General features: G+C 44.4%; 1 protein-coding gene across 1 annotated transcript; it reads right to left on the bottom strand.

Moving 5' to 3' along the window:
- Positions 1 to 2191: 2191 nt before the first annotated feature.
- On the bottom strand, positions 2192 to 15777 carry htr2aa (5-hydroxytryptamine (serotonin) receptor 2A, genome duplicate a). Its single transcript, XM_058082962.2, has 3 exons — positions 14775 to 15777; positions 5200 to 5400; positions 2192 to 3398 (listed from the first exon to the last, which is right to left on the bottom strand). The coding sequence occupies exons 1-3, from the start codon at positions 15211 to 15213 to the stop codon at positions 2569 to 2571; spliced, it is 1470 nt and encodes a 489-aa protein (XP_057938945.2). The 5' UTR covers positions 15214 to 15777; the 3' UTR covers positions 2192 to 2568.
- Between the last annotated feature and the right edge of the window lie 6148 nt (positions 15778 to 21925).

Genomic DNA, 21925 nt, shown 5'->3' with positions numbered 1-21925 from the left:
TCCACCAGTACACTTCAAAAAGCAGGGTTGGGCACGTTACTTTAAAAAAGTAATTTGTTATACTTACTAGTTACGTCTCGAAAATGTACATTTTACTTTTGACATCATGTCTGTACTTCCATTTGGCAAACGTTGTTTGGAAGTGCTCTAAACACCCGCCCACCCAAGTTCTCTGATTGGCTGAAAACGCAACCTAACTAACCCTGAGCCAATCCTCGTTTCTTATGTGCTCTAAACACCCGCCCGCTTAAGTTTTCTGATTGGCCGAAGACGCAATTTTACTAAACTTTAGCGAATCCTCATTGCTTATGTGTTCTAAACACCCGCCCACTTAAGTTCTCTGATTGGCTGAAGACGCAATTTTACTAAACTTTAGCCAATCCTCGTTGCTTATGTGCTCTAAACACCCGCCCACTCAAGTTCTCTGATTGGCCGAAGACGCAATTTTACCAAACTTTAGCCAATCACCATTGCTTATGTGGTTATCTCACCCCCTCCCTTGTCACTCTGTCACACTCGCACTGCGCCGCAGATTAGTTATGAAGTCGGCGATATATTTTTAGGCGGCTTCAGTAAAGTGCAGTAACGGGGTGTCGAAAATGGTAACGGCGTTATCCTGACAGTAAAAGTAATTAGTTAGATTACTCGTTATTGAAATATTAATCCCTTCACTGTCAATAAGTACTATACAGTGTATCATTATCCGCCATTGTTCAATGTTAGTCCCTCTACTTCTGCTACATAACCAACTAAAATACCTGGTTGTACTTCCCAGTGTGAACACTGCCAAAGGGGGGGGGGCTACCAAACAAAGAGCAGGTCTCATTTGAAATAGGGGGGGGTGCATGCAAACGAGAAAAAGCCATACATGGAGTACATTGTACAATGGAGAAACCAACAAAAATGTACGCTGTTTAATCAGCCATCAATTTGGGACAGCACTACCCCCACGGAACAGGAAGAGCCCCCCCAGATTGGAAATTCTATTGACAAAGTGATAGTATCTACTTATTTATCTGTGCTGTACTGAACTCCAAACTGATGGAGAGCTACGAAGCCTGCTAGCATATTCAAGAATCAAATTGCATGTTGAGTACACTAAATTAGTACATGTTGGCAGGTCTGGTCTAACATTGAAAATACTCCCTCATTAAATGTCATGTCACACCACATCAATTCATCCTTCTAGGAAGTCGATTTCTGCCTGCAGAAATATACCTTACACCAGGGGTCTCCAAGCTCCGGGCCGTGGTCCGAGATCTCAACGTCAAATTTATGTAAAAGCATATGAACTCTGTTAATATGGGCCATTATTTTATTCCAAAAATAACATAATATTCCTAATATAGATTTTGCATGTTTATGTTGTTTGCTGCGGTCCTTGAACGCACCATTGTAGTGATTTTAGAGTGGTTGTTTCACTTCATATTCGGGAATGCATAAAGGCTACTGATGATTAGTTCTCCAGACTTCGGGTTGAATTCCTGTCCCCTCACACATCAAACAACGGCGGTAGAATCTTCTCGTCGAAAAACCAACTGGTGGATTTTGGGTCCGCGTTCGTTTTGTGCTTTTAATTCGAGGTTGTTCCCGTCGCTATAATGTCCGAACCCCACCCCACCCCTGGTGGTGATTTGTGGGAGTACGCCCAATCGTCCAAACAGCTTGAGGACCACGACATCAGACGTCTGACGTCACAGGATGATTGATTTGTACGCTGTGTTATCAGTTAGTGCATATACGACGCTTTATTGATGGAGGTTGGCTGGTAGAGGATGGTACAAGACAGTAGAAGATGGTAGTAGAAGATGGTAGAAGACCTTAGAAGATGGTAGAAGAAGGTAGTAGAAGATGGTAGAAGAAGATGGTAGTAGAAGATGGTAGAAGAAGATGGTAGAAGATGGTAGAAGATGGTAGTAGAAGATGGTAGAAGAAGATGGTAGTAGAAGATGGTAGAAGATGGTAGAAGATGGTAGTAGAAGATGGTAGAAGAAGGTAGTAGAAGATGGTAGCAGAAGATGGTAATAGAAGATGGTAGAAGAAGATGGTAGTAGAAGAAGGTAGTAGAAGATGGTAGAAGATGGTAGAAGATGGTAGTAGAAGATGGTAGTAGAAGATGGTAGAAGATGGTAGAAGAAGGTAGTAGAAGATGGTAGTAGAAGATGGTAGAAGATTGTAGAAGAAGGTAGAAGAAGGTAGTAGAAGATGGTAGAAGAAGGTAGTAGAAGATGGTAGAAGATGGTAGAAGATGGTAGTAGAAGATGGTAGAAGAAGGTAGTAGAAGATGGTAGAAGAAGGTAGTAGAAAAAGGTAGTAGAAGATGGTAGAAGATGGTGGTAGAAGATGGTAGTAGAAGATGGTAGAAGATGGTAGTAGAAGATGGTAGAAGATGGTGGTAGAAGATGGTAGAAGATGGTAGAAGATGGTGGTAGAAGATGGTAGAAGATGGTAGTAGAAGATGGTAGTAGATGGTAGAAGATGGTAGAAGATGGTAGAAGAGCCACGCTCCGACGATGGGACAGTTGGGACAAGAACCGCTGTGCATAGTTCTCATGGAGAAAGTTCTCCTCACACACAACTCTCGTCTTTATCTGCCTTTTTCCCGTCAAGGTTCCTCTGAGGTTCCTCCTCCTGCCCGGGTAGAGAGAATTCCTTCATCTCCCCGAAAGAGTGCGCGGCTCCGTTGCGTAATTTATGGATGGAGGTGTACGCCAGCGGCGGGATGGTGTTCACCAGGATGAGCTGGAGAGGCTTCTTCTTGGGCGCGTACTGGCAGCGCAGGTAGCGCAGGAACGCCGCGCGGTACGTCTTGTTGAACAACGTGTACACCAGCGGGTTGACGGCCGACGACAGGTAGCCCACCCACACGAAAACGTTGAGCAGGCCGCCCATGAGACCGGCGTCGCAGTCCGCCGGGTCGCACGCCACCACCAGCACGTTGGTGATGAAGAAGGGACACCACATGACCACAAAGAGGAAAAACACCACCCCCAGGACTTTGGACGCCTTCTGTTCATTGCTGATGGACTGCATGGTGCGGCGGCCAAACAAAGACCCGGAGACGCTCCCCCGTCCGCTCGACAGGCCGCCGCCGCTCCCTCTGCTGATGGAGCGTCTGAAGAGCTTCTCCGACGACAGCGAGGTTTGTGGGAAGAAGCTCAACGTGAACGCCGTGCCCCATTTGGGTCGTGGCACCAGCTGGTCCAAGCACATGGTGGCTTCATTCTGCAGCGCCTTGATGGTCAGGAAGTAGGTGACCACCATGATGGTGAGCGGGATGAAGAAGGCCACGAAGGAACCCACCAGCACAAAGTTGTTGTCCGTCAGCAGGCAGCTGCCGTCTTTGAACACCTTGGCGTGGTCCCGCAGGCCGATGACGGGGATGGGCATGGAGATGCCTGCAGGGGAACATCACAGCCAGGAGAAACAACATGAAAGATCTCAGGAGGAGCTGATGGCTGATGACCAAACTAATATTCCTAATCATCTGGACTTCAGGGGATGGTAAGCATCTGTGTGGCAACACGCATGATGGTGTGTGTGTGTGTGTGTGTGTGTGTGTGTGTGTTCATACACCCGTTCACCACACATGACCATATGACAGCGTGTGTGGCGGCAGACAGATGGCCTGGTGGTCTCCAGTGGGAGTGTTACATCGTCTCGTAATTGGAGGGAGACCAACAAGCGACACACACACACAATTACACAATTACACAATATTTCCATGTTTTAACTTGAAAAGTCAAGAACACAATTCTTAATAACTCATGTGTGTGTGCGGTGTGGGGGGGTTATGGGGGGTGGGGGGGCATGACTTCCAGCTGAGGGAGCATCATCACATCGAGCTCACATGCACGCCCACGCCCGCTCCCCCCTCCTCATATCCCGAGGTTACGTCCAATCAGATCATAGCGTGACCACGACTCTCAGCGACAACATTTATATGCCTGATTTGACACCAACGCGACCCCCCCCCCAAAGTAATAGAGTTATAATGTGACATAAAAAGCTAACAAATGAAACCAAACGCCATGGACCGCTCACCCGTGTCATGGCGGAGGTTCTCCATGGCGGCGTTAAATTCATCGTACAACGTTACAAGCACAAAGACTTTACAAGCTTGAAATATGGACTTTTTTTGGGTGGGGTCGGGGGGGGGGTCCTTAAAAATGTTAAATAAATGTTCTTAAAAAAGGTTTCTGAATTCTGAAAAACGAAAATACCGTATTTTCCGGACTATAAGTCGCACTTTTTTTCATCGGTTGGCTGTTCCTGCGACTTATACTCCAGAGCGACTTATAAATGAAAAAAACTGTTTATGTTCCATAAACACTGGACACCTTTTCTGTTCATGTTTATTTTAATAATATTATATTATAAAGCGGTAGAAAATGAATGAATGAATACTTTTATTATTATTATTATTATTATTATTTTTATTTTATATTATTATTATTATTATTAATGTTAGAACTTGCCTTCCAAGAGGACGTAATTTTTTGGTCAAGTAGTTTGGAAAATAAATTACCCGCAAAAAATGCGACTTATACTCCAAAGCGACTTGTTTATGTTACATAATTGTTTATGTTTCATAAACACTGGACACTTTTTCTGTTCATGTTTATTTTTTGTGTCGCTAATAACCATTGTGTTAGCATATCTTACATCTATTCAGCCTGTTCTCTATTCTTTTATTAATGTTAGAACTAAATTACCCACAAAAAATGCGACTTATACTCCAGTGTGACTTATGTATGTTTTTTTTTGCCTTGTGCGACTTATATACTCCGGAGCGACTTATATTCCAGAAAAGAAAGCGGATCACAGAAAAAATACGGCAACATAGAAAGTCATTGAAGTCGGTATCTTTGTACAACATTTGGCAGATGAATACGAATAACTGTGATAATAACTGTGAGTGTGTATGGTGTGTTGCATAAAGGCATGAAATAGCAGATGCAACAGATAAAAACTAAACAATTTATTTTGATGATTTTCATTTTGTCTCTTGGCTGCACTTCCAGTACGTTTGTTCGATTTTTGTGGCCCATCGGGAGTTGACGTTCTTATTCCTTCATCAACTAGATTGACCACAGCAGGTGGAGCACCCCCACCCCCGACCAAGCTGGCACACGTCAGGTCAAATGCCGCCGCCACGCAACGACGCAGCAGACGCTCCAAATGTGCGTGGATACTTGCCAGCTGAGATGGTCCACACCGCCATGATCTTGACGCGGGCCTTGGTGTGCGAGTTGAAGCGGCTGTGGTGGATGGGGTTGCGTATGGCGATGTATCGGTCCAGAGAGATGGCGCACAGGTGCATGATGGACGCCGTGGAGAACAACACATCCAGGTAGATCCACACGGGGCAAAGGTCAGACGGCAGAGGCCAGTCGTAATCTGGGGGAAGAAAAAAAATCACGTTATTATGCTAGTGGTTCTCTAAATTTTGGGGGGCTGCTCTAGGGGTCCACGCTCAACACACAGGTCCCAGCATGAGCATCATAGGTCCCCTTTAATGTGCAGTGTGTGTGACCTTTGGTAATGTCTTTCATCAGTTTCCATTCTTTAGTAATCTGCAGTAGAACATGGGTAAGTTTCAGGAAAATATCAGTTCCCAACTAAAAAGCTCAAATACATCAAATACTTCAAAATAAAAATGTATTTACAAATATATCACTATAAACTATTTACAATTTTCACATTTGGAACAGTGTTTGAGTGGTTAGCACTCAGGCCTCACAGCTATGAGACCCGAGTTCGATTCCGCCATCTCTGTGTGGATTTTGCATGTTCTCCAGGGACTCCGGTTTGACTTACATGCCACCAAGTAACTAAAAAAACAAAACGTCTTTAGGCCAGAATCTGTCGCCGACGCGGTTCAAGCTAATCATGTCCGTTATCCTCCATGGCACTGCGTCGATTGCTCACCGCGTCTTTTACATAAGTGTGATAGAGAGAATTGCACACAGGCCCGGTAATGGTTTTTATGCCTGTAAAATGATAATTGTGCGCAGAGCACACGGCGCTAATGGCGATGAGTCATCCAGATGGAACATGGCACGGCGCTTTAAAACACTGAGAGCGTGCTCAGTCTGCCACTTCTTCCCCGTGGCCTGAGGCCGCCTCCAAATAGATGTTAAAAAAACAAATGTCATGTACACCCCGTCATTAAACCTCCAACAATATGAACACAGCAGCACATCTTGGATATGCAACAGCATTAGAGTAGTCATTGTGCAGCTTGCATGGTCGTGTACGTTGACTATTCGCTGAAGATGAGTCAGCACACAACCATTATTGTCTCAGCTGGCAACACACGTGAGCAGCAAAATAAGTGGGTCTTGCTTACAGACCAGAGTGGTGGTGGTATGAGCTGCATGAGTGCTGCCGGCACTGGGGAGCTGCGGTTTACTAAAGGACACACATACCCCAACATGTACTGTGACACTGTGAAGCAGAGTGTGATATATCTTGTCAAGGGAAAATACTATAAAAGTGTACTTTTAAGTGTACTTTAGAGTAGTCAATGTGCAGCTTGTATAATAGTTGTATAGCAGCTACAGATTTACCATCTGTTGAAAATGTGTCAGCACACAACCATTATTGTCTAAAGAGCATAGTGGTGGCAGGCAGCATGAGTGCTGCCGGCACGTGGGAGCTGCGGTTCACTGAGGGAAATTATGAATTCCAATTCAAGAATATACCGAGATAATTGATCCCTGCCTACAGTTAAACATCGTTTCAGCGTGCATGAATGCTGCCGGCACTGGGAGCTGCGGTTCATTGAGAGGGAAGATTAATTTACCACACTGGAGTACAGAGATAATTGTGCCTTGCCTACAGTTAAACATGGTGGTGCTGCCGGCACTGGGGAGCTGTGGTTCTTTGAGGGAAATGATGAATTCCAATACAAGAATGTTCCAAGATTATTGAGCCTGGCTTGCAGTCAAACACGGTTTTAGCGTGCATGAGTGCTGCCGGCACTATGGAGCTGCAGTTCTTTAAGGGAAATTATTCATTCCAACACACCAATGTGCTAAGGTAATCGAGTCTTGCCTACAGTTAAACATGGTTTTAGCGTGCATGAGTGCTGCTGGCACTGTGGAGCTGCGGTTCACCGAGGGGAAAGATTAATTCTAACACAATTGAGTACTGAGATAATCGTGCCTTGCCTACAGTTAAACATGGTGGTAGCATGCATGAATGCTGCCGGCACTGTGGAGCTGCGGTTCAACGAGGGGAAAGATTAATTCTAACACAATGTAGTACTGAGATAATTGTGCTTTGCCTACAGTTAAACATGATGGTTGCGTGCATGAGTGCTGCCGGCACTGGGGAGCTGTGGTTCTTTGAGGGAAATGATTCATTCCAATACAAGAATGTTCCAAGATTATTGAGCCTGGCTTGCAGTCAAACACGGTTTTAGCGTGCATGAGTGCTGCCGGCACTATGGAGCTGCAGTTCTTTAAGGGAAATGATTCATTCCAACACACCAATGTGCTAAGGTAATCGAGTCTTGCCTACAGTTAAACATGGTTTTAGCGTGCATGAGTGCTGCTGGCACTGTGGAGCTGCGGTTCACCGAGGGGAAAGATTAATTCTAACACAATCGAGTACTGAGATAATCGTGCCTTGCCTACAGTTAAACATGGTTTTAACGTGCATGAGTGCTGCTGGCACTGTGGAGCTGCGGTTCACCGAGGGGAAAGATTAATTCTAACACAATGGAGTACTGAGATAATTGTGCCTTGCCTACAGTTAAACATGGTGGTTGCATGCATGAGTGCTGCCGGAACTGGGGAGCTGTGGTTCTTTGAGGGAAATGATGAATTTCAAAATATTGCGTAGCTATTCTATTGAAAATTGTCTTTTTTAAGAGCGATTGGACTACAAAATATACATTAGCCAAAAAGGCAGTGGCTTGGAGGCTGGATGGCTCAGTGGGGAACACCGCTGGCCTTGGAGGGGGGGGGGGGGGGGGGGGACAGGCCTGTAATTGGAATTGAATAGTTATTGTTCGGTGTGAAGTGGTCACCATCAAAGTGTCATCCTGGTCACCATTAGAGTGTCACACCTTCCGGAAGCTTCTTCTTCCTTACACACCCTGAGAGGTGAAATCGATCAGCGGGAGCACGGCTTCACGTTTTTTGAGGCACATTACTGAAAATGAGAACGGTTAAGAAGGAATAATGAGGGGTGCTCTCAGGCCGCCCCCATTCAGGCCGCCCCCATTCAGGCCGCCCCCATTAATGCTTTGACCAGAACAAAGAACAAGACAGAGAGGAGATCCCGCCATTGATTGGCCTCACTGGGAGTGAACATCAGAGAAGCGGCAGAGACGCCAAAGTGAGACGTGCTCAAAACTTTGTAATGGATCTGGTTTCTTTTCTTTGGATTTGGTCCACCGGTCAAAGATTTATTTACATTTTATTTACATTTATTTCAACAAGAGTAAATAAATACTAGCCGTTTATTGGCCACATTCATTCCCAGCAACACAGAAACAAGAAAGAGACTTTTAATTAACCGGGAGAGAATCTGCTTTGCACATTAAAAGCTTTGGCAGCCAACGCGGGGCGAGCGCACACACGGAGAGAAAGCAAATAGGAAGGATTCCACTTGATATCGCAACGACACCACGAGGCTTCATCGCTGACGAGAGAACTGCAGCGCTAATGATTATTGATTGATGGATCGCTATTCCGAGCGGGTGCCCAGCTGTCATTAATAGCCTCAATCACGTCACGCCGGGGAGTTCCAGGAAAACATTAGCATTTTTAACAAGACAAACCACCTGACACATTTTTTCATTGACATAAAATCCTGACGGATACCGGAAATAAAAGGTCTCAGTCGTTCAACGTGAAATTCACTTCAGCAACAATATGCTTAAATAAATGGAATACGTCCTCAATACGACAAATGGAAAAAAAGTCAAAGATCATCTATATGACGGGACCGCTCTGCTGTCATTAAGAACCTACCAAAAACCTCAAAGTAGAAGATCCTCCATATGAGAGGAGTGATCTGTTGTTTAATAAGATGGGACTGCTAAAAACACTAGTCAAAGATTGTCTATATAAAAAGAGCACTCTGCTGTTTGTAAGAACCTACCAAAAACTCAAGTCAAAGATCCTCTATATACAGTAACGGGAGCGCTCTTCTGTTTTTATGAAACTAATATAAAAAAAAAAACACACACAAGTCAAAGATCCTCTATATACTGCAACAGGAACACTCTGCTGTTTTAATGAACCTACTACTAAAACACAAGTCAAAGATCCTCTATATACTGTAACAGGAGCGCTCTGCTATTTGTAAGAACCAACCAAAAAACAACTCAAAGATCCTCTATATACTGTAAAAGGAGCGCTCTGCTGTTTTAATGAACCTACTACTAAAACACAAGTCAAAGATCCTCTATATACTGTAACAGGAGCACTCTGCTGTTTGTAAGAACCAACCAAAAAAAACACAAGTCAAAGATCCTCTATATGCAGTAACAGGAGCACTCTGCTGTTTGTAAGAACCAACCAAAAAACAAGTCAAAGATCCTCTATATACTTTACAGGAACACTCTGCTGTTTTTATGAACCTACTACTAAAACACAAGTCAAAGATCCTCTATATACTGTAACAGGAACACTCTGCTGTTTTAATGAACCTACTACTAAAACACAAGTCAAAGATCCTCTATATACTGTAACAGGAGCACTCTGCTGTTTGTAAGAACCAACCAAAAAAAACACAAGTCAAAGATCCTCTATATGCAGTACCAGGAGCACTGTGCTGTTTGTAAGAACCAACCAAAAAAACAAGTCAAAGATCCTCTATATACTTTACAGGAACACTCTGCTGTTTTTATGAAACAAATTTAAAAAAACGCAAGTCAAAGATCCTCTATATACAGTAACAGGAGCGCTCTGCTGTTCTTAATGAACCTACTACAAAAACACAAGTCAAAGATCCTCTATATATTGTAACAGGAGCACTCTGCTGTTTTTATGAAACTAATTTAAAAAAAAAACGCAAGTCAAAGATCTTTATCTACAGTAACAGGAGCACTCTGCTGTTTTTATGAAACTACCACAAAAACGCAAGTCAAAGATCCTCTAGTCATAGATCCTCTATATAACAAGAGCGGACTTTTGTTGTTGTTAGAGCCCTGGTGTTAGAACCACCGGCCAAAGATCCTTTAAATGAAACTTTATTGCACGTTGGCATGCAGAACGCTAAGTGTTAGCACGCAAATTGACGGACAGGCCATGCGCTATTGTTGATATTCTGTGCCTGTTATTGGAGCAAACCATTTTTATTTAGTCGTTAGAACGTCAACACAGCATAGCATTCAGCGTTTGGATCTTTGATCTCCATCCCCGACAGAAAGCGACTTGTGTCCAACGAGGTTGTTGTTGTACGGAAGACGCCATCTTGAATGGAGCACAAAGCCCCTCAGCCTCCAACAAGGAGGTCAAATCCCAGAAGGGCCGTGAAAGCCAGAAAGGAAGGCGCCATTCGGGCTTCCCTCCAGTGTTGCGTAACCAATCTCTCTGGCAGACGCAGGTGAAAATAAAGCACAGATGGATGACACCAAGCATCCTGGAAAATCGGCGTTCCGTAGTGCCCTCTTTGGCCACTCAACCAATGGCGACTGGAGCCACGCTGTGCCAAGCCGAGTCAAGACGTTGTTGCCCTCCGGCGTCCGAGTGATGAGCCAACGAGTTACGAAGGACGACAGGAGCGACGCCTCGACAGGCTGGGGGACACCAAACGCTTAAAAAGACAAACCGGATGCCAGAAAGTGTTTGTGGTCGTTGGGAATGTTCTCACTCTTGTTCCTTTTATGGGCTTCATGAAGCATGGAAGCCTTTTAGAAGCCTTCAAAAGGCCAAAAGGCTCTGGTTACCTTGGTAACCTTTACAATTTGACATTTCAAACCTTTAAGAAGTCTTTTAGCTATCCTAGCTTATTTGTCTGGAAATACAAACAACGGCATCTTCCCAAAAAACTACATAGAAAATACATAGAATTCCTTGTGAATGTCCCAGTGGCGTCACACACGTATTCCAGTAGCAAGGCATTAAAAGAATGACATGTCGCCGCATGCTTTGAATGGGAAACCGGTCGTTTAGATGGGAAGTGTTAGCATAGATAATTGCGTTGCTTTCTGTTCGTTCATGTTTTTGCCATTGTGGATAATGGCTCTCACTGTGGTGTGCTGTAGTCCCAAAGCTATAGAAATGACTTTATAACCTTTTCCAGACAGATCTCAATTACTTTCTCTTTCAGTTGTTCTTGAGTTTCTTTAGATCTCGGCATTTAAAAAATCTAGATAACAATAATAATTAATTATTATATTATTATATATTATATAATATACTATATATATTCATTCATTTTCTACCGCTTTTCCTCACGAGGGTCGCGGGGGGTGCTGGAGCCTATCCCAGCTGTCTTTGGGCGAGAGGCGGGGTCCACCCTGGACTGGTGGCCAGCCAATCACAGGGCACATATAGACAAACAACCATTCACACTCACATTCATACCTATGGACAATTTGGAGTGGCTAATTAACCTAGCATGTTTTTTAGAATGTGAGAGGAAACCGGAGTAACCGGAGAAAACATGCTGAGATGGCCGAGGGTGGAATTGAACCCTGGTCTTCTAGCCGTGAGGTCTGTGCGCTAACCACTTTACACCGTGCAGCCCGCTTGATGCAATTAAAGCAAAACGAGGCTCGGATGTTTGATGTGAAATAATGTGTATAAATGGACTTGACTCAGTTTTAATTGAAGACCTCTTACTACAAAAAACAAATGCTAGTCAAAGATCCCCTATACGGTACAACACGTAGCTGTTTCACCACAAAGAACCTCCATATAACTACTATTAAGAAGCGACTACTTCAAAAAACCATTGCCAAAGATCCTCTACATCACAGGAGTAAAAAAAACTAGTCAAAGACCCTTAAATGGCAGGAGCATCTTTCATTTTATTTGCACCATCCAATTCAATTGAAAGCGTATGAAACCTTTCTGATGCTTTCCGTCACATCGAATGTGACTAAAGTACTTCCTGTTTTACACAAAGTCTTCAATAACACGGATGACTTCAAACCTTCCACTCTCTGATGTCAAACAAAGCGCTTTGCTCGCTAAACGACTCCAAAACACCCCCAGTGTTTGTTTAGCTTTGGCGTGGCTAATGACTTGTTTGTCTTCTCCTTAAAGACTAATAAGCTCTGAAAGGTCCTTGTTTTGGAAGCGCTGGCGTCGCGCTAATTCGTTTACTCAGCATTTGGTCAAAGTGAAGAAGCTTAAAAACACGTCCTCGCTCTTGGACTGTTGGGGACCGCCGTTGACATTGACACTTTGGGTGAAGACCTTTCCTAAAACCACCCACCCTGAAGGACAAACTCTAAGGTTTGTGTCATTGGCTTTGTTTTACCTTTTAAGCCATTTTCTTTCATCAGTAACACTCGTTAATTTTAGTTTTTCTTCAAACAGATTCAATGACACCGCTACACAAAAAAGGGAAAAAGGATTTTCAGGATTTTTTGGTACATAAAATTCATAGTTCCATTTATCGCCGCTAGTCCTGGAGCAGCAAAACATCCCCCAGACCATGACACTACCACCACCATATTTTACTCTTGGTACGATGATTACTCTTGGTATTTTCCCGAAGGTCTTAGGGACCATCAAGATGTTCATTCATTCATTTTCTACCGCTTTTTCCTCCCAGCTGTCTTCGGGCGAGAGGCAGGGTGCACCCTGGACATATAGACAAACAACCATTCACACTCACATTCATACCTATGGACAATTTGGAGTTTTTGGAATGTGGGAGGAAACCGGAGTACCCGGAGAAAACCCACGCATGCACGGGGAGAACATGCAAACTCCACACAGAGATGCCCGAGGGTGGAATTGAACCTTGGTCTCCTAGCTGTGAGGTCTGCGCACCATCCACTAACCACTAGACCACCGTGGCGCCCCCATCAAGATGTTTTCTGGCCAAATTGTGACCAGCCTGAATGTCTTTGTGATGGTGGAGTCATGAACACTCACCTTAACTGAGGTGAGGCAGTTTTTTGGAATTTTTTGCGGGGTCTTTTGCGACCTCTTGGATGTTGGATGAGTCATCGCGTCACTTTTGGGGTCATTTTGGTGAGCCAGCCACTCCTAGGGAAGGTTCACCGCTGTTTCATGTTTTTGCCATTGTGGATAATGTCTCTCACTGTGGTGTGCTGTAGTCCCACAGCTTCAGAAATGGCTTTTTAACCTTTTCCAGACAGATATCAATTACTTTCTCTCTCAGTTGTTTTTGAGTTTCTTTAGATCTCGGCATTTATAAAATCGAAATAGTAATAATAGCAATAATTGAGAAGCACATCGATAGTTTTGCAAGAATAAAGTCCAAATATTAAGAGAAAAATAGTTGTAACCTAAAAACAAAAAGTCGTAATTTTCCGAGAATAATATTGTAATTTTAAAAGGAAAATTTCAGTCGCATTAATTTGTAATATTCAAGAAAAAAGCTTTTTTTAAACTCACAATTTTATGAAAAACAAGCAAAACAACAAATCAGTTGATAATGTTACTGGAGCAAAGTCAACATATTATGGGAATAAAGTCATAACTTCACGGGAAGAAAATTCCCAACAACAGAAATGAAAAACAGCTGTACTTTTATGAGAATATAAAGTCAAAATATTAAGAGAAAAAAAGTATTCTAATCAGACACAAAGTCACAATTTTATGATATTGAAATCTTAATATTAAAAATATCAAAGAAAAAAAAGATGAAATTTTTAGGGATGTCCCATATTGGGTTTTTTTGCCAAAAAAATGAGATTTCTGATACCGATATCAGCCGATACCGATATATGTAACATGAAAAATCTACTATGGTGGAATGAATGCATTTTTTCCACTGATAACGTTATGCTGATATCAGTCACATCATCAGCTATTTTTAAAAATCATATTATTATGAGAAGAAACAAAATATAAGCATAAAGTCATAACATTACAAGAAGAACATTTATGAAGATTAGAAGAAAAGTGAACAAAAAAGCGCAAAGACCTAAGTTCACATGAATAATAGGCTTTTTTCGCCGAAATCGATATATAATCGATAATAATCGATATCGATATATTACTTCTTGCTTTACAAAACGTCAAAGCGGCCCTTGCCTTCTGCCATTTTTCCGTATATAAAAAGTTTCGACACCCCTGGACTAGTTTGTACAATAACAGAGACACTGTATGAAAACCAAGGCAACATTTGCGATGAAAACCAGGGGCGGTTCCAATACAAAGTCTGACTATAACTGAAACGGCGACATACGGCATATTAGTTGGATTAGTGGGCTTTTTGCGTTTGTGTTATTGTGGTTTGAAAGTGTTATGTTGAAACTTGAGTCCATTAAAGCACCGCAGTGTAACTAATGGCGGCCATTTGTCATAATAACCATTTTAATAAGCAACATTTGTCTTTGCTAATGTAGCCCAGGCTGACGGATAACAAGAAGAGAGTCGGCGCCGCATCATAACGCGTCTTATTCCGAGTCCATTCCCAGACGACACGTCATCTCGCCATCGCGCACAAAGCGAACACTTTGGACGCTGGTTCGAGTCGCGTGATTGGTGCAGACGTTCATCAGCCGAGCGCCAATCAAGTCTTAATAGTTCTCCTCTCGGCAAACAGCGTTGACTCACAACGCGCCAAATGTCAGCCTCACGGCGCCCGCTGTCAGGGTCACTCACCGTAGAGGATGGTCACCATGGATACCGGCATGACCAACATGCCCAGGAGCATGTCCGCAACCGCCAGCGACATCAGGAAGTAGTTGGTGGCGTTCTGGAGCTTCTTCTCGAGGGAGACGGCCAGGATGACCAGGATGTTGCCCGTCACCGTGACGGCGATCACCACCACGATGAGAAGCGCAGCCCAGTTCTTGCCCTCCTCCGCATCCTGGGGCGTGCACCCGTAAAACCTGCCGCCAGCCTCGCTGTAAACTCCGGTGCTTGACCAATTCCCGGTGTGAGCGTCGCTTCCCGCGCCGGAACACCCAGCGTGGCTCACATTGTTTGGGGCTTCCTGGTACCCACGTGGGGGCCGCGGGTCGGGCTCCAGCAGCTCAAGGGTGCCGGTTGTGACCGACTGAGAAATCAACTCGGACACGTTGCCACCGCGCAGGTTCATGGTGTCGGCCGGAGCGCCCTCGCAGACGCCTCAGAGTCTGGAAAATGGGTCAGAAGGCGGGAAGAACGGGGGGAGCGTGGCCATCTTTGGATCTCTCTCCACAGCACCAATTACCGCCCAGTCATCACTTGATGAACACCGCTGTCCCATTTTTCCATCCGGCCCCAAATGAGCTCAGACGCAGCCTCCAAGAAGCAAACGTTTACCTCCAGTCGTCATCCTCGTTTGTGCAATCCATTCCCGGCCGGAACGGGACTTTCCGAGCGATAATCCAGAGGTTCGAGTTCAGGGACAGAGATATCAACGAGGAGGAATTATCATCTACATATCGACATGACTGTCCTTCAAACTTTGACGGGTGACGAGCGGGAGCTCTAAAAGGTCGGCATCCTTTCCCAAAACATTCCAGGAAGTACGAGATATTCCTCCAACGGGTCTTCGTCCTCTTGTACTTTTCCTGATCTCCACGGAGGCGTTCCTGACTGAGGCTGCAGCCGACCGGAGAGGCTGAATGAATTCCTGCTTCTCGTCTCCTCGCCTTCGCTCTTTGCGCTCTAGCCTCTCGACTCCGAGCTCCCTCTCCTCATCCTCCTCCTCCTCCTCTTCCCGCCCTCCCCGCTTTTTTACTCTCCATCACCGAGCGTTCACTCCGGTGCCTTCTAAGCATGAATGAACATGTAATATCTCCATCCGGTCTTCCCGCCGCATCACGTCGTTCCCTAAAATCTCATTTACAATTTCTAAGGAGCGGCTGGAGCGTCATCGGGGATCTTTTTGTGCGGCGGTAAAATATCGATGACACGGCCGTGGCCTAATAAGTTGTGATCTTATCAAGGTTTGATATTGTGGCCGACCAACCACCGCCAAGGACACGCTGTTGCGTAACACCGTAGCATAACAAACGTATTGTTTTCATGGAAATTAGCCGTTAGCATCTAATTATTCTCACAAAAAAGGGGTGGAATCTTGGTTAGTGTCAGTAATCCGTTCTCCAAGTTTGGAATCGAACCATTTTTCCCATAACATATGATCCTTATCCAAGACAAAAACCTTCAAGCTGATTTCCAGCCCTTTGTAGTGACTTCTGGACTCCTATAGAGCAGCGACACACAACAGTAAGCTTTCCAGATCTTCCAGAATCTGCACCTATTCCGGCTGTAGTTATTTTGCAGCAGAGATTGTAGGCTAACTGCGCTAGTTAGCAAAGAACTGACATCGTCGACGGGCCGCAGCGTTGACTTCTGGTTCCTGCCATCTCTGTGTGGAGTTTGCATGTTCTCCCCGTGCATGCGTGGGTTTTCTCCGGGTACTCCGGTTTCCTCCCACATTCCAAAAACATGCTAGGTTAATTAGCCACTCCAAATTGTCCATAGGTATGAATGTGAAAATGCCGTCCTGTCGTTTTTGTGTAGTTTTACAAAAACGATAACGTCACCGACCCAACGCCACCAGGTCGCCGTCATGTGACCAGAAGTGTGCGTTGACAATTAGCCAATATAATATCAGAATATTTCCACCGCCACAACTTTTAGGAGCTACTTTGCTTCTGGTTCCACTTTAGCTTCATTTGGAGCGACGCTACAATGGAGAAGAAGATGAACGGATTTTAATATTTTCCAGATCGGGAGTTGAGATTAACAGCTCAGGCCAGAAGGTCAGCAACCAAATGAAGACCGGCTTCTATCAGCCGCGTGTGGATTGTCATGGATTTATTTGTTTGCTCGCTTCTCAAAATGCCAAGCTGCTCCATCCGAGTGGGAGCTGCAGTGTTGACATTTGGCTCCACCTGGCAACCCACCACATTGGACTTTGTTTTCCGGATTACCCTTAGGAACGTACATCAAGTACAGCGGATACAAATATCCATATTATTGATACCAGGGTAGTATCGGCATTGGATTGATACCAGCATAGATCGTATACAGAAGATTCAAAATGTCAAGTTAAGGTGTTCAATCCCTAAAAAACATGCAAAATGATAACTGTACAATGTTAAAATAGAACTGCCTCTTTTTGGGGAAATTTTCCCATCATTCATTCATTTTTTACCGCTTAGGGTCACGGGGGTGCTGGAGCCTATCCCAGCTGTCTTCGGGCGAGAGGCGGGGTACACCCTGGACTGGTGGCCAGCCAATCACAGGGCACATATAGACAAGCAACCATTCACACTCACATTCATAACTATGGACAATTTGGAGTCGCTAATTAACCTAGCATGTTTTTGGAATGGGGGTATCCGTAATCCGGAGTACCCGGAGAAAACACACACATGCGCAGGGAGAACATGCAAACTCCACACAGAGATGGCCGAGGGTGGAATTGAACTGGGGTCTCCTAGCTGAGGTCTGCATGCTTACCACTCGACCACCGTGCAGCCCATTTTCCCATCATTTACAATCCTAATGTGAAACATGACCACATATTTATTTCACCTTTCTGTGTATTATAACGCCAAAAAACAAGTTAATATGAGCTAGCTAACAATGCACATCATTGATTACGAAGCCCTCTAAAAAAAAAAAACTCTAATAACATTTTCTATACAAGCTGTGATCATGCATGAACAAATACTTAAGGTATTTAGCCTTATTTTGATGAGGTGTCCCTCAAGGTTCAGTCCTGGATCCCTTACTTTTTATTATTTAGCTTCTTCCCCTTGGTGTTATTTTGGTATCCGTTTTTATTGCTGAGCTGACGACATACAGATCTGTATCGCAATTAAGCCCTCGTCAACACCCCCCCCCACACTGCCCTTACTGACTTCACTTCGCTAATTGGATGTCCATCAACTAAATGGTAATAATAACAGTGAAGTTCTTCTTCAAGGCTCCAAGTCATCACCCTCATGCCCCCCCCCCCTTACTATTAAAACTGATGGATGCTTCGTTCCCGCACTTTGTCAAGTTGAGAGCCTTGGAGTCATCCTTGACAGCACACCAGCGTTCCAATCCCACGTCAATAATATTCCACACACAGCTTTCTTCCATCCGTGCTTCGGTCACTTCCGGCCTCCATGACTTCATTAATACTTCCTAATACGTGCGAGGACGACTGCGGGAACTACTTTGGCAGCGAGCCTCAGCGAGAGCAGAACAGATGATGAGGGAGTTGGATTCCGCGATCCGTGCTCAGTCAACTGTGCCCGAGACGGGAAATCAAACAGCGTCAACGCTACATGCTGAAGAAATTGAAGTGAAACCAATGAAAGCAAGATTGTTCGTTTGTTCGATCCTTGCTGGATCCCTAATCTATTTTGCCTGATTGTGTGTCTGGAGCAGAAGGCTAATTAGCGTCTGCCTCGTTGGGTGGGAGTATCTGTGACACTCTCCATCTTCCTCTCAGACTCTTTGTTTCCTCGCTTTACACTTTGACTGGCGTAAAATAATATCAGGGGCAGTCATCCATCATCTCGCTCGGCTCTTCAGGCGTCGCTTGATCTCACAGCCTGAATGGTCGCACGCGCTGCTGCTACACCCGTGGGTCCAGTATAAATATATACCAAAATAACACCAAGGGGAAGAAGCTAAATAATAAAAAGTAAGGGATCCAGGACTGAACCTTGAGGGACACCTCATCAAAATAAGGCAAAATACTGAAAGTATTTGTTTATGCATGATCACAGCATGTATAGAAAACATTATTAGAGGTTTTTTTAGAGGGCTTTGTAGTCGAAATAGGTGTGGCCCAATGATGTGCATTGTTAGCTAGCTCATATTAACTTGTTTTTTGCCGTTATAATACACAGAAAGGTGAAATAAATATGTGGTCATGTTTCACATTAGGATTGTAAATGATGGGAAAATGGGCTGCACGGTGGTTGAGTGGTTAGCGCGCAGACCTCACAGCTAGATGACCGGAGTTCAATCCCACTCTCGGCCATCTGTGTGTGGAGTTTGCATGTTCTCCCCGTGCATGCCTGGGTTTTCTCCGGGTACTCCGGTTTCCTCCCACATTCCAAAAACATGCTAGGTTAATTAGCGACTCCAAATTGTCCATAGGTATGAATGTGAGTGTGAATGGTTGTTTGTCTATATGTGCCCTGTGATTGGCTGGCCAAGATCAAAATGGGATGACACACCCCTAATAATAATAGGCCATAATCAACTACAAAGCATATTGTATTTTAAGGAAAACATTCCTGTATCGTCTTTATTTGGTCTACAAGGTGTGATATCACGCCTTCCAACAACCTCACCAAACATGTCTGTTCTCCACGATAAAAGATCCATAAAACGCAGAGACGAGGGACACTTCTGCTCCCTCAGGCGGTCCCCTTCAATTTATCGTCCAGATCTTCTTTAAGCCGGGGTGCATGTGCTGAGGTCGGATATCCTCGGATGACTCCTACAAGTATCCCCGCTATCCCTGACCTTTGATGAAAAAGATGGAATATTTACAAGAAATGTCTCCCGACTATCTCGCTGAGCGGTTCTGGTAAACACATGCCGGCGTTTGCTACCTTCCGTGTGACTTAAGTACTTTTTTCTCTCCGCACCAACACTGCCGTGTCGACTGATTGCAGCCATCAAGCAGGACAACGCTGCAATCATCCGCTCTCGTGGGCGGATAGAACAGACATTAACTTTCCTTACACGATGGCAGGCTTCCTTCGACCGCTAAGGTGGGCGGAATCAATATTATCGATGCAGTGATAGTATCGTTTATTTTCAGAAATATCCGTGTTGTTGAAATACAGTGGAACCTTGGTTAGCGTTCGTTTGTTCCAGAAAGTCAGACTCTAACCAAAACCATCTTGCTGTCACATTGTGTCTTTGGGAACAGTCGCGTTTTCAGCGAAGTTAAACCTAACCTTAAATAAGGGGCGTATTTAGTCATTTGGGGGCCCCGCATTCCAAGCCAAACAATACTGGTTTTACCAGACCAGGAACCAAAACGCTGGTATCCACAACTCACCCTATCTAGTATTTCTTTTCTAGTCTTCCCATATTATTCAATGAAAACCTGAATGAAAAGCAGGTTGATCCACCTCAGCCGGGCCCCTCCATCCACATCCGCTGCCTTCTGAAGCGCAGATGCAGCCGACTCCCTCTTTTGTGCCCCAAGAGGAGATACGATATCAGTGTGATATCAGTGTACACATCATTTGGAGTCCGACGCCCAAAACGAAACCTGTGTACATCGTATCTGCATGCTCCCAAATCCTTACTGAGGCGGTACTCATCCCCAAAAGTACTTTACCGATACCGTGCTTTTTTAATGATATCGGCCGATACCAACCGGTGGCTGATCGATCAGTGCACCCCTAATAAAAAGTATTTGTATTGATTATTTACTTCTTATTGTAGTACTTGTACTTGTACTGTAGACATGACAAAACACAACTATAGTCACATTTATACTCCTTTTATTTACAACATATTGCGCAACTGCAGGGTCTTGAGACACATGCTAACTCGCAAACTAGAGAGCTAGCGACCTAAACGGTAGCCTTCAAGTTATTTCCTTTAAACTTAAATAGCCAAGAACTTACCACTTCCACACGGATAGGGAGGATAACTATTAACAGTTATTTAACCTTTAACATGAACATGAATCAAACGTAATCATTTTTTCTGGGTACATGATACCATACAGCATCCATATCAAACTTGCGCGGGCCGCACTAACATTAAACTTTCATATCAAGGCGGGGGCCTCAAACTAGTGTCCTGCGGGCCACATTTGGCCCACGGGCCGCGTGTTCTAGAGCTTTCTATTGTGAACGTTTGTAAAGGTAACTGAAGCATGGGGATCAGAGTGCTACAATAGTGTAGTATTTTAAAGCATATTAAAAGGGCGTCAATATTGCTTTATTGTCAAGCAATCGTTTTGTATTTATGCATCAATTATTGAGATAAGTCCACTTGAGCAGCTAGGATAGGCTCCAGCTTCTCTATGACCTTGACTGGGCATGAGCGAGTAGATGACTATTTTCTAAAATGTGGAAAAAAAATTCCAAACATCTGAAATATTTAGTATTTAGCTGCGAAATCCAGCCTGGCCACTAACGGCACCGTCCCCGTGGAGAGGTGGCGTTGGACGGGATGGACGCCGTCGGACGAGCCACTCGAAAGAGCGGCGGTGAGACAGATGTGTGGCAGCTGTGGTGGAGGAGGAAGTGAGGCTGGCTGAGCGCTCAAAGATGTGGACGGTGTTTTTCATATGTAGTCCTAACCCTTCAGTACAAGGATGTCTGCTTCAAGGACCTGCACTAGTTTTTCCATGTGTGTGTGTGTGTGTGTGTGTGTGTGTTACAGAAGCTCTCTTACGCAATATCTCCATAACATGACTCATTAGAAGTGTCATTTACATCTCAGCCAATTAGTGATATCTCATTAAATACAAGTGTAATGTCTCCACGGTAACGACAGTAGAACTGTTTATGTCGACGTCCATCGGACTGGCTGACTTAAGGACGACTTAAGGAGACATAAGGAGAACGGATGATGTAAGGATTTTTGGGACCGACAGCAGTTTGTTTTTATTCCCATTCTTGTGTTTTCCGTACTCTTATGTAAGAGAGCTGTTGCCGGAATTCTGTTGTATGCCCGCTTATCTTTACAAAGGTCACGGGTATGCTGGAGCCTATCCCGGCTGTCTTCAGGCGAGAGACGGGGTCCACCCTGGACTGGACACATACAGACAAACAACCATTCCCACTCACATTCATCCCTGCGGACAATTTGGAACATGCATGCATGTTTTTGGAATG

Source organism: Doryrhamphus excisus, linkage group LG12, assembly GCF_037039965.1.
Source record: "Doryrhamphus excisus strain RoL-2023G ecotype Guam linkage group LG12, RoL_Dexc_Guam_v1.1, whole genome shotgun sequence".
Lineage (NCBI taxonomy): Eukaryota > Metazoa > Chordata > Actinopteri > Syngnathiformes > Syngnathidae > Doryrhamphus > Doryrhamphus excisus.
This window is presented reverse-complemented; position numbering and strand designations above follow the sequence as displayed.

Excerpts from the sequence above, each read along its gene's own strand:
- htr2aa (XM_058082962.2), bottom strand. The coding sequence starts at position 15,213 with ATGAACCTGCGCGGTGGCAACGTGTCCGAGTTGATTTCTCAGTCGGTC. Across the intron at positions 5,401-14,774 it reads CATGGTGACCATCCTCTACG|ATTACGACTGGCCTCTGCCG; the intron begins GTGAGTGACCCT and ends TTCTTCCCCCAG. Across the intron at positions 3,399-5,199 it reads GGTGTGGACCATCTCAGCTG|GCATCTCCATGCCCATCCCC; the intron begins GCAAGTATCCAC and ends GTTCCCCTGCAG.